This window comes from Macrotis lagotis, chromosome X (assembly GCF_037893015.1).
Source record: "Macrotis lagotis isolate mMagLag1 chromosome X, bilby.v1.9.chrom.fasta, whole genome shotgun sequence".
NCBI lineage: Eukaryota > Metazoa > Chordata > Mammalia > Peramelemorphia > Peramelidae > Macrotis > Macrotis lagotis.
The window spans coordinates 141,343,540-141,356,597 of NC_133666.1; the positions used below are offsets into that span (position 1 = coordinate 141,343,540).

A 13,058-nucleotide genomic window follows, 5' to 3' on the forward strand; every position below is an offset into this window, starting at 1 on the left:
AAAAATGAACTCGATATGTTTAATAAAGCTTGGTATACCAAATCGCAGTACAAACATCAAGTCACACGCCCACACAACAGTATTCCATTTACAAAAAAGTTCCTCTGGAAGCCTCTATAAGGCCCATGCCAAAAACAAAACAAACCAAAAACCATGGTGACAGTGGTCAGGAAAGAAGTCAAGGAACTGGAAGGGGAGGAGGGGGGGAGGGAATGGAAAAAGGTGAAGACTAAAAACCAGTCCATTATAAAAGCTCTAAAAGAGCCAGCCAATAATATTATCACAATGATACAAATACAAAATAAAATAAAATAAAAAATTATACTGATAAAGCAGGCTACGCTGCCAAGAACAAAGATGGCTGCCCTTCCTTCAGCCATCCCAGATGGCCAACCTTGGTAAGGCCATCTCTCAAGACTCTCGCTCTCTCCTCTTTCAATCTCTCAATCTCTCAATCTCTCTCTCTCAATCTCTCTCTCAATCTCTCTCTCCCCCTCCCTCCTTCCCTTTCTCTCTCTCTCTCTCTCTCTCTCTCTCTCTCTCTCTCTCTCTCTCTCTCTCTAAAACATGGAAGGTATTTTTGTGTTTTTTAGCTAGTAACCTTGATCAAATGAGTCCTCCGAAGAGTCACTGAAGGAAGATCTAGCCTCGGCTTCTTGGAGTAGCAAACCAAATGATTGCTTTCTGCTTGTGGCCTGCTTAGCTTTGAGAGTTCTGGTGGCAGAGACGCCCCTCTTGGGTGGTTTGAGACCTCCAGTTGACTTGCTGCTCTTTTTGGCCACTACGCTGTAGAGACTGGAAGGTCTCGTTTTGGAGCTGGATGGAGACTGTGAAGGCCACTCATCCCTCAAGGATTCATCATCTTCCTCTGAGTCCGTATCTGCAGTCAAAGTAGTTTTTAATAGAGATTAAGTCATATCATTTTTTGGGGGGGTTCATTTCCCTTATTTATTTATTTACTTATTTGTGTGTAAGTGGGTGTGTGAAAATGACAGGGGCTCCTGAAAAGTGGAGGCTCTTTCTGGGACTAGAGAGATCTATCATGTTCAATTTCCTCCATACTAGCTAGTTTGGCCACCAGATCTCTGCCTCGGTCCTAGGCTCCCTGGACTAGGCTTCCAATTTGACAGAACCACCAATGACTCATCTTAGTGAAGCTTGGACTTGAGTCATTCCCTAGGTTGTGATCACCAACAATGACCAACACCATCTAACTCAGTTTCCTAATTCTTATGGCAAATGAAAAGAAAGAAACATTTCAAGGAAACCTCTTATTTTTCATCCCTCCTGAGATATATCATCCAATGCAGAAACTAATTTCTGGTAAAGGAGAGTCATGTTCAACTCTGTCCCAACTGCAAAAGTCTATGAGTGTGGAAAATTCTCAAAAGTTTGTTGAGTCACAATCCAGTTATTAGTAATCAGGGCAGTTGGGTGACACAGTGGATAGAGCACCAGCCCTAGAATCAGGAGGACCCAAGTTCAAATCCAGCCTCATACACTTAATAGTTGCCTAATTTTGTGACCTTGAGCAAGTCACCCCACTGCCTTAAATGAAAATTTTTAAAAAAAATAAACAAATAAAAAGAATATTAGTGATCAAAGGTGTTTTCAGACAGCTATTGAAGTCTCAGAAAACATCAAAATGGAAAATTCTCTTAATACCTTATTGCTCCTCCCTAGCTCCAAAAGAAAAGCCCTCAAAGAGACAGAAACACAAAATTCCTGAAGATCCTATAGCAACATTGATATCCAGCTTAGGAGATCTTGCCTTGAGGCACAGGAGCACACACATTGATGCTACTTCTGGTCCCTGACCCAGAGGCTTAGGAGTTTAGGATTTCCTTTCTCAGTTATGCAACAATTCCACATTTCTGAAAATTAACTTTTAGGTTTTGTCCTCTGTCTCAGAATCCATGTCATTTGTTCCTACATGATAACAGAATTCTAAGACACAAAAGCATTCCAGGGTCATCTCATCTAACCCTCTTATCTCTGGTAAGCACTATATCTTTGCCAAGTAAGATAAGATCATTTCCCCCCCTTCTCCATTTGTACTCATATTTGCCTATTGTGGCAAAAATGTTCCCTCATCAGTGAGATCCCTCAGGAGTTTATTCTGCTGTTCCAGCTCAAAGAAAAAAAGTCTTTTGCAAATCTAACCCAAATCTTCCTTACTGAAAAATTTAAACCCATTTTCTCTAGCTCTGAAAATAGAGAATAGATGGTCAGCATTTTAAAACCACCTTGCAAATCTTCCCTTCTTCAGACTAAATAATAGCAATCCCCTTAACTTATCTCATAGACACCATTTTTCTTCCCTGTAACTCATTTTTTTTGATTGATCTTCAGTGGACCCTTTTTAAATTCTCTTATATGTACATCCCACCTCCCTGCCCAGCCTAAGGGAAAAAAAAAAACCACAAACTCAAACCCAGTAGCTCTCCTATCAGTGGAAAGGTGGAAAGTGAAGAGTATTTCATCAAAACTATTGGGGGTAGGTAGCTAGGTGGAGAATTGGATAGAATACCAGCCCTAGAGTCAGGAGGACCTGAGTTCAAATCCAGCCTCAGACACTTAATCCTTACTTAGCTGTGTGTCCTTGAGCAAGTCACTTAATCCCATTGCCTTGCAAAAACAAACCAAAAAAAAGCTATTTGGGATGGCCCCTTCTGGCATTTTAGCACCAAATCTTTGAGAACTGGTCATAAGCACAGCACTACTCCTCCTAACTTGTCTCCATCTTCTGGCATAACAAAGTCCTTTGATAAAATTTTTGTGCTGATCAGATTGGATTTCCAATCAGTCAATAGCACAGAAAATCAGAAGAGAGTATCATATATCCCCCAAGTCCCGCTTATGAGAGGAGGCCAAGTTGTACCATAGAGGAACAAATGTTCAGTACCAGACACAAAGATAGAAACGGAACAGCTTTTGATTGATTACTACCTGTGTATTACTGCAAATACATCCTCTTCTATGGGCAAAGGGTACAACCAGACCATAATCTAATAATCAATATGATATACTGAAGATGACGACTTTTCCCTAAGGTCATTTATTAAATGAGTGACTAGTTTATGGGTTTCTCATTAACTATGGGATATGTTCAGGTATAAGCCTAAGGAGATCTGTTCAAGTCCCATCCTGGAGAGATATGGAGCAAGAGACCTGCTAGGGTCTGTTGGGACTAGGAATACAAATGAAATGATTGCTTAAGAAAAATGTGAGTTGTTGTGGTTTTTGGGGGTTTTTTTTGTCCAGACAGTCAAAAGTCCAACCACAAATTGCTAAACAAGAAACCATTTCTGATACCCTGCTGTGGAAGCCAATGTGACACTTGAGGACAGATAACCAAGCAATTTGCAAAAAAAACAAAAAACAAAAAAAACCCTAAGGAGGCAGGCACAAATGGACCAACAGGAGCCACCTCAACCTCTTATCTTGAGGGCTAAAAGAAATTGCCATCTGAGTTACAGAATTTCACTCGCTATTCCACAGCTGCTTAATCACTACTATGGAGAGCAAGAAGCATCATCCATTCAGGTGGTCTACCATCATTTACTCAGCGTCCATGTGCAATATTCTGTGGATGTCGGAGAGACTCAAACATCACCATGGGAATCAAAAAATCTTGAAGCAAGAGACATGGCTGGGGTCTCTTAAGCTCCATCTTCCACATGGTAGGGGGTAAGGAAACATAAAAGCAGATATGTATGTTCCAGCAAAGGGTGTCCAGTCAACTCACATTTTAAATGCACCAGGTGAAACTTCATGACTTAAAGAAACCAAAGAGCCTATTTCTTGGGTATTGCATGAGAAAACTAAGTAATGATACCTGTCTCCACCAAATTTATGTGATTCTTATAAAGTGTGGATTTGTGTGTTTGTTTTTCCATAAGTGGGGTTGACCTATCCCTATAAAGGAGCGGTCACTGCCTCCCTTCCCAATCTCCTTTAGTCTTAATTCTGAACACCACAGGGCTGAGTCCATACCAGGCAACAGCACTACACTTCTCCAAAGAGAATTCCAAACTATCACCAAAGCCCTAAACTCTACAAAGTAATCCAGCCACTAGGAAGACCTTCTCTCCATGACCAGTTTAGCATGGAGATCGATCATGAAACAAATCCTACCCTTCCATCCATCAGAATTCTCCAGATACCAACAAAAGGTAACCACCCAGAAAGAGAAAGACCACACAGTATATGAATGTCAACTATTTCATAAAAACGTAAGTGACACACAAAGGTCTGACTCTTGAACGGCAGAAAGCAAAGAACACCCACTCAGCAATCAAATACATCATCCAAGGAGGGGTCACTTGGTGGAGGTGACCAGCTCAGCTAGGACATGGTAAAGTACAATTTTAACATCTTCTTCCCCAAAAACCACGTGAGTAAAAAAGTAAAGAGAGGGGAGGGAGAGAGGGAGAGAGGGAGGGAGAGAGAGAAAGAAAGAGAGAGAGAGAGAGAGAGAGAGAGAGAGAGAGAGAGAGAGAGAGAGAGAGAGAGAGAGAGAGAATGAGAACACCAAGGGAGAGAAAGAGAGAAACCTCCCTTCCCTAACCTATAAGGACAAGCAATAAACAGGTTACTTACTATACGAGTAGCTGCTCATTTCCGATATCACAGGTGAGTGGGAAACTTTCAGTTGGCCTTTCACCTTTAGCCCCACCTCCATCTTCATTTTGGCAGCAAACTTATTTTTACCTTCTTTAGAGGATTTTAGGGATAGGCTCAGGCCCTTGGTCAGGGCTTTTTTCTCTTCCTTGCTCAGCAGAGAATCATGGGGAGATAAGTACCTGGTGCTAACCCCACTACTTTTCTGCTTCCCCCCAGAACTGTCTGAAAACTTGTAGGGTGACTTCAACTTGTCTTGCTTGGTGAGGGACAGGGCCTTATCCAGTTTAGTTGCCAGTTGCTCCTGGTCACTGGCCACTTTCTTCTTCTTGATCTTTAGCTGGAAAGGAAAAGTCATGGTTACACATTAAGATACAGAAATGGGAGCCCTTGGTCTGGCCTTTTCAATTTGCCTTCATGGCAGAATCCAAGTGACATGGTCTGGATAAAAGAGCCTCTCTGGGCAGCAGCTGGGCAGCAAGTAATGACCTTCAGCTGGAAAATATAAGAAGCATAGAGAGGAAGAAAAAAAACATACCAGTACAATATATCCTATACCATGGAAATGAAACAAATCATAGCAGTTTGGTTATCTGACCACTGTTTCAGATTACTACATGGAATATCCGATTGACCACAGAAATGACTGCAGCACAGCGACTGATGATGAATTCACCAGAGCACAAAATATAACAAAAAAAATTCAATCAATCACATTCCTGTTTCTACTCTATTGTTAAAGTTGACCATTTGTATGTTTTAAGTTAGCTATTCTGTCTTGATCAAGTCATTGATGTAAATATATTTTAATTTCCTTACAGGTTTTATCTTAAAAGTTTATAGTGAAGTTTTATGGTATTACTTATGTTAAAGTTTATAATGAAGGTTTATGGTATTATTTATGGGAACCTATTTTCTACCAAGGGTCATCTGGATATTTATAACATCATTTGTGGACTATATTTGGTCAAACATTGAATTAATTCATCCCTAAAAAGCTACTAAATTTATTGAATTTCAAGTTCTGGACTATGGTTGCCTTGGCAACACAAGATCAATACTGCCCTTAGGCTGGACATTCCTTGCTCCTGAAAATGAATGGTGAAAAAATAGTGACCATGAAACATAAAGTAAACAGAACCTTGGCTTTGCTAATTGTTCTTCCTTCCTATACTGAAGCAGACCTGCATAACTATATTCTCCAATTCATACCTCCTACAAAGGGTTTTATGGAAGAAGGATAAAGAGTATATAAAAGGATAGAGGACTTTTTTAAGGGAGATGATTCTAAATATAAGTATGAGAGTTCAGAGAACAAATTATACTTCAATCAAATATGCCTTCTCTTAGATCTGGAGACTAAGACAGTTAACCAAACACTAGTTTACTAACAATATACAAAAATCTACCCTTGGATTTGAGTGAATTGGGTGGAACTGAGAGGGAACACTGGGACAGTCAGTGTGACCAATTACTAATAAGCTAGTTAGTGTTTAGATAGAGCGCTCAGGTTTGCAAAGTATTTCCCAAATATTATCTCATTTGAGCCTCACAATCAACCTAGAAAGTAGATGCTCTTTTTATCTCCATTTTATGAATGAAGAAATAGAGGCAGACAAAGGTTAAGTAATTTGCCCAGAATGACACAGGTACCAAGGATCTGAGGCCACTTTTGAACTCAGTTCTCTTGTCTTGTCTCCAGGCCCATAGTCCCATGTACTGGGGCCAATCTCCTCTCTTAGCCTTCCAAATGGTAGATGTTGGACACTATCCATACTTAATTCTACAATATTAATGTTCCTAGACATGTCCATTAAATATGCCCAATGCTTCATCATCTACTTCCCAGTCCAAAACAGTCCTACCTGGCCACCAATTCCCTCCCAAGTGTTATCTTCCCATATGAGTATATAAGCTTCATGAGGGCAGTATCTACAGTTTCGCACCATACTACATAATTAATAAATGCTGTTTCAATCATTTTTCATTCATTAAATTCCTAGTTTACTAACCTCATTTGAATAGCCCGATGTGGCCTCATGTTCGTCCCAGTTCTGGTGTCTCCCCTTTGCTTTCCCAATTCCACTGTCTATGTCCTCGTCGTCCTCAGGGATTGACCCTTTGTGTCTCTTCCGCATCCCTTCTCCATTCTCAGAGTCTTCCGACAGCAGCAAAGATTTGCTTAGCCTGCAATCCAGATGTACTATTGGTGATTAGCTCAGGAACTACCCCACTCCTCAGCCCCCAGAGACAGCCAGAATTAACTATTATTTAATGTTGGGAAATGAATCTCCCTTTGGGGTCAAAGAGCCCGAGGTGGCCCCTGAGAGGAGGTAGCTATTTAAATTCTCTGAGGTTGCTTGGTATTGAAGAACTCTTCTGAGCACTGAAAACAAGTCTTAGCTTTTAGAGCTCATCAATTCTAGAGTTGAAAGGGACCTCAGAGATGATTTAGTTCAAACCTCTTGTTTTTCAGATTAGAAAACTAGTAGTATTTGAACACACTTCCTCTGATTCCAAATCCAGGACTCTTTCAAACACTGCAAAACCCTACCTCCTAGAAGAAAGATGCCAGAGATTCTAGGTTGGGTCTACCCATGGCAAAGGGCTAGATTTTGCATGAGAAATTTTAGGAAATTCCATCAGGAAGAATAAGAATTTAATTACACAGAGAAGAAAGAATTCTCATCCATGTCAACTTGCTATATGCTCATTCTCAGGTCTACACACACACACACACACACACACACACACACACACACACTCATACATACACACAAAAACACATTCATAATTTCACTTCTCTTTACCAAAATGTGATGATTGAGTCATAATGTTCAGTAGAATCCACAAGGATCCAGGTAAAGTGGTCTGGAAAAAGCTAAAAAGTGTCTGCTCAGGGAAAGAACCATTCCTCTCTGCTCATCTGCCTGAATGACCACAAATAGGAAGTAGAAGAGAAACTAAAGGACTTTTTGTTTATTTGTAGGTAAAAAATAATAATCTGGAGAAAAAAATGTATTTTCTCCAAACTCTTTAAAATCATTGTAGATATCCCCAAACTATTTCCCTTTTCTCATTCACAGCAGGTTATTATCAAGAAATTTTCACCTCTATTCATCTAGCTTTTTGGCCTCCAGGGATGTTCCAGTAGAAAGGGGGGGGGCAGGACATCAACCTACTTCTTTATAGATGAACTGAAACTATCCCTCTAGTGTTCCTTTTGCCATAATTTTATCCACAAGTACAACGAATCCTACAGCACCTCTCCAATGGAAATGAGACATAAGTTGCCCCACTTTCTGTTGAACCTCAGATTAATCAATAGGCTGATCCCATAGACCTCCACACACAATAGAGAAGCTCTAGCTATCTAATAATTCTACCCCTACAATGATCCTGCTAGCCACTTTCTTACATTCCAGCCTCATTGAGACATGCTCCTTGATACTTTCTCTTGGGGATGGTTGAGAGAATGGACATGAAAGCCCTTAAAGTCCAGAGAAAACCTATTTCCTCACAACCTTCCCAATTCTCCCTTCCCTTCACTCATCCCCATGGGAAGTCTCACTCGCCAGCTAACTGGAAGACCCATCATGCCAACCAACTCAGGTCTGAACGGTCATCAAGTCCCCAAAGATGCCCATGGTCCTCTCCAGTCAACAAAAGCAGCCCAGGAGGCACGGATCAGATGTGCAGAAAATAAGGCAAAGCCAGGGAGAGGTTGGCCAGCAGGAGGAGATGGAGAGAGTGGATTTGCTGGAAGATGGGTGCTGGGACGGATCAGAGAAGATCAGGAGCGTGTGGAGTGGAAGTCCGTGCCCCAGGCAGGAGGGGCTGAACTGCGTGTCCGAGTCACCACCAACAGTCAGGAGAACCATCCCAGCGCGGGGAGGGAGCCTGGTGGAGGACTCCTGGGCTCAGCCTTTCTCTCCTAGAGGAGCTAGGTCCCAGCAGCAGAGGAAGCAGGGTTGGCAGGTTTGGCCCTCTCACTGGAGTTAAGGCACAAAAATTCTCCTGTCGGGTTTATTCCTCCCGCTCTGACGCGTGCTGATGCAGGTCCGTCTTCCTACCTGTTGTTCACCTCAATTACCAGCCTGGAAATCTTCCCATCACTCACTCTCTTGCCCAGTCACCCTTCTCTGAAAGGGAGCACACACACACACACACTACCGACAAAGCTGTGCTTCCACACCAGCCTGAGCCCCGGTGACCCGGCCAAGGGCACCCCAAAGACACCACGCCTGACAGCAACCTCGCCTGGGAGACACTGCCACTTGCTACCAGGACAACGATAAAATGGCCCCGTGACTACCGCCAAACACATGCTTCCTATTGGCAACCACCATCCAGGAACACTGACACCACACCAACATCCCCGGAGGCGCCAGGCGGTTCCTTGCCCTCTAAGCACATGCTCCTCCCCCTCCACAGGGCACTGCCCTGGCCCAAGATGCCAGCCTTACTTTCCGCTCTTGCCGTCACTCTTCCCTTTTTCCAGAGGAGGAGACAGAGCACTGGATCCATGCTTCCGTTTCCGCGGCCTTCCAGGGCCCCTTCGCGCCAAACTTCTACTTTTCTCTTCACGTTTTTCCCTTTAAAAGAACCACAGCTTCGCTGTTAACCAGGGGAGACACAACGCATGCACATGAAGCGCAGGCGGGTGCGCAAACACACACCCGATCACACCCAGGCACACAACCACTCACACACACACACACACACACACACACACACACACACACACACACACACCCCTATGCCACCTGCCACCACCAAACTGCTAAGTTTGAACTACCACAAGAACCGAGAGAAACAAGGCTTCCTAATGAAAGATGCTTTCTCCTGCCCTCCTGGAGCCAGACACAAGAGGCCAGTCCAGGAAGCTGCCTCTGACCTAGGGTGGAGAAAAGCCACCAGGGGAGGGCCAAGATGGGGGGAAAGTTGGGGGGAAGATGGGGTGGAAGGGGGCCAGGGACTTACTCAGAGTCTCTGCGCCTCTGCAGCTTCACCAGCTCCCGCTGCTTCTCCTTGTATCGCCGCTGGAGCTCGGCCAGCCTCATCCGATAGTCTAGTTCCATTGCATCCATGTTTTCGATGGCAGACTTGATAGAGTACATCTTTGACACAGATGGTTGCAAAGAAAAAGAGAAGACAGTAGACCTCAGAGGCCGTCTTCAAGGTTAAGCCTTGCCTGCCTCCATCCTAGGGGGCTCTCACTGGCAGGGTTTCTGGACCAGATAATGTACCCCATGGTAAGAGAGATTTAAATGTGGGTTTGGTGAAAAGCTAAAAACACCAGGGTTAGTAGTCTTGCCTTGAATGAAAGGAAACCTAAAATTCTGGCCTCATGAAGAATAAAAATGGAGAGCACCTTACCGGTTCATCCTTTTTCTGCATCCAACTATACTTCTTATTGGGGTTCAATTCCCGGGGCAGCTTGATGGTCTTCAAAGGGTCCATAAATGGATTAGAAAGCACCTCCATCAACATATGGGTGCTGGCAGCTAGCAAGCTCTCAAGGGTGGGACGCACAGGACAGTTCTCTGAACCTGGATAAAGGAAAAATATGAAACTTAGTCCTAGACCATAATCAAATGCTTTGTCTAAAACCATTATTATTATTTTTTTGCACATTTGTTTGTTTTTTATTATTAGCTTGATCTAGACCTATGATTTTACTAGTTTTTAGGGAGCTTTAATGTCATTCTGCAGCAAAACAAATTAAATTTCTTTTTTTAAAAATTTTAATTTCTTTCACAGCAGAATAACATTGAAGTTTCCTAAATGAGCAAATTTTAAAAAAAAATTTAAAGGAAAAAAAAGAAATGTGTGACTAGGTCACACAGGCAGATGACGATGATAATGATGATGTTTGTTCTTCATGCTCAAAGACAACCATGACATCAAGGGAGGTGATGCCATGATAAGCATGTGAATTTAATTTGAGGATTTGAGTGAGGGGGGAGAGGCTGTGCCAAGTCACCAGCCTCACTTTCTCCTCTAGAACCATCTGGGTCCAGTGGCCATATTTGAAATCAGGATGACTGGAGATGACCAGATGCTGGGTTACACAGCTAATAAGGGTCAAGTGTGGGGCAGTTAGGTAGTCAGGATGACCTGAGTTCAAATCTATCCTCAGATACTTAATAATTACCTAGCTGTGTGAACTTGGGCAAGTCACTTAACCCATTGCCTTGTCAAAAAAAAAACTAAAAAAAAAGCATCAAGTGTCTGAGGCTGGATTCAAACTCTTATCTTCTTGATTCCAAAGCCAATGCTCCATCCACTGTACCACATAACCCCTAAGTGTCAGGAACGGGACAGTGACCAAGGCTTTCCTGATTCTGAAACAGATTCTCTCTTCACCACTCATAGTTCCTCTCTTACAGCTAGTTGATGGAACTAACATGCTCTAGACTTCAAATCTACTATTCCTTCCCTTGGACCATTATTACAAATAATTTTTTATCCTCTGAGTAAAAAAGACTACTTTGAAACTCAAAATCTTACAAAAAGGAATGTTGTTTCAGTTTTGATCTATGCATATTATGAAAACAAATGTAAAGACTATATCAGATTGCCTTCTGTTGGGGGAAAGGGGAAAAATTTCAAAAAAGACTGCTCCCTGGAATGAGCAAATTAGAAACTCAAATGTCAAATTAAATTGAATTCTCTACTGTCTTCTGGAATGTCATGAAAATCTGTGGGGGCACAAAAGCAAGGGAGAAAAAAAAAAGACTTTACCATAGTCACTTTCTGTATCCTTATACTTTAGAGCACTTTTAACTTCATTCAAGCACATTCACCATGACTACCTTATTTGCATCCTCTTATAACTTCTCTAATATAAAGAGTAGTCATTTACCAGTTTCTGTGTTACAGATAAAGAAATGGAGCCACAGAGTTCGCAAATAACTTGATTAATAATGCCCATTAAGGGGTGGCTAGGTGGCACAGTGGATAGAGCGCCCACCCTGGAGTCAGGAGTACCTGAGTTCAAATCCAACCTCAGGCACTTAATTACCTAGCTGTGTGGCCTTGGGCAAGCCACTTAACCCCATTGCCTTGCAAAAACTTTAAAAAATAAATAAATAATGCCCATTAAATCAAATGAGAGGCTATGGGGTCCGAATGCAAATTGAAGCAAACTATTTTCACTTTGGAGTTTTTTTTTCTTCTTTTTTGTGTTTCTTCCCTTTTGTTCTGATTCTGATTCTTCTTTCACAACATGACTCATGTGGAAATATGTTTAACATGATTGTAAACGTATAACCTATATCAGATTCCTTGCTGTCTTGGGGATGGGGAAAGGAAGGAAAAAAATTTGGAACTCAAAATCTTACAATAATGAATGTTGTTTCAATTTTGATCTATGCATATTATCAAAACAAATGTAAAGATTATTATCAGATTGTCTTCTGTTGGGGAAGGGGAAGGGAAGGGGAGGGAAGGGGGAGGGGGAAATTGCAAAATTTAAAACCTTGCAAAAAAAATGATTGATAGAAATTACCATTATATGTAAATGAAAAACAAATAAAATATTTATATAATTTTTAAAAATGAATGTTGAAAACTATCTTTACATGAAATTAGAAAAAATAAAATACTATTACAAGTGCAAAAAAACCAAACTGGGGAAGAAGAAAGAATTTAAACAATTTTTTTAAATGAATGATAAAAATTTGTTTTTACACATAACTCGGGAGGAAATATAAAATATAATGCTATGCTAAATAAATAAATAATAATGCTAAATAATAATTTATGGTAGAGGCAGGTTGATAAGCAACCTTGGCCTGAAGAAAAATTCAGCCAGTAACTGATTACAGTCCTGTTATTTTGATTGATTCACTAGGCCCAGTTACTAGTCAGTGCTTAGAATGAAGGAGTGCAGGTACCCCTATAAGGCTATAAGATGCTATGGGAAGGAATCAGGACTTGTATGGTCTGAGAGAGGGAGCAGGACTCCAAAGGACAGGGATGATCTTTGTCTGAGATCCTGTGCTGGGGTACTAATCTAGCAGAGAACCACAAAAAATTCATACAACATCATGCACTTTCTGATGGTGAGGACAACTCTGGAGGCAGAAGAAAATTCAAGAGTCATTATGATGGAGTGGATAAAGCCTCAGGAGACCTCAATTCTGGTCTCAATTCTGCCACTAATCAACTGTGTGACCCTTGTAAAGCCATGTATCACCTCTAGGTTTGTTCCTTTCCTCTGTCAAATAAGATGGCTTACTGAGGGGTTCTTCACTTAGGGTCCATGAATTGTTTTTTTTTAATATTTGAGTACTTTTTGGCATTTTATTTTAGTGAATGATAACTGTTTTAGCAATTATAAAAATCACACTAACAATTTTATTTTATTTAGTTTTATAATTTAAATAATTTTATTAGTAAAAATTTTAATGGTTTAATTTTAATTAAAT

At 41.3% G+C, this 13,058-nt stretch overlaps 1 protein-coding gene across 6 annotated transcripts in view; it reads right to left on the reverse strand.

The window, feature by feature from the left end:
- Positions 1 to 13,058, reverse strand: part of TNRC18 (trinucleotide repeat containing 18) — a 152,547-nt gene that overhangs the window by 40,783 nt on the left and 98,706 nt on the right. For 3 of the 6 annotated variants that reach the window (XM_074208316.1, XM_074208312.1, XM_074208313.1), the window contains 6 exons: positions 10,003 to 10,175; positions 9,607 to 9,743; positions 9,090 to 9,218; positions 6,636 to 6,810; positions 4,603 to 4,963; positions 602 to 880 (listed from right to left, as the gene is read on the reverse strand). In XM_074208316.1, coding sequence (XP_074064417.1) covers positions 602 to 880; positions 4,603 to 4,963; positions 6,636 to 6,810; positions 9,090 to 9,218; positions 9,607 to 9,743; positions 10,003 to 10,175 — 1,254 coding nt within the window. The remainder of the gene's footprint in view (positions 1 to 601; positions 881 to 4,602; positions 4,964 to 6,635; positions 6,811 to 9,089; positions 9,219 to 9,606; positions 9,744 to 10,002; positions 10,176 to 13,058) is intronic. The other 3 variants (XM_074208318.1, XM_074208315.1, XM_074208314.1) reach the window with 1 other exon arrangement.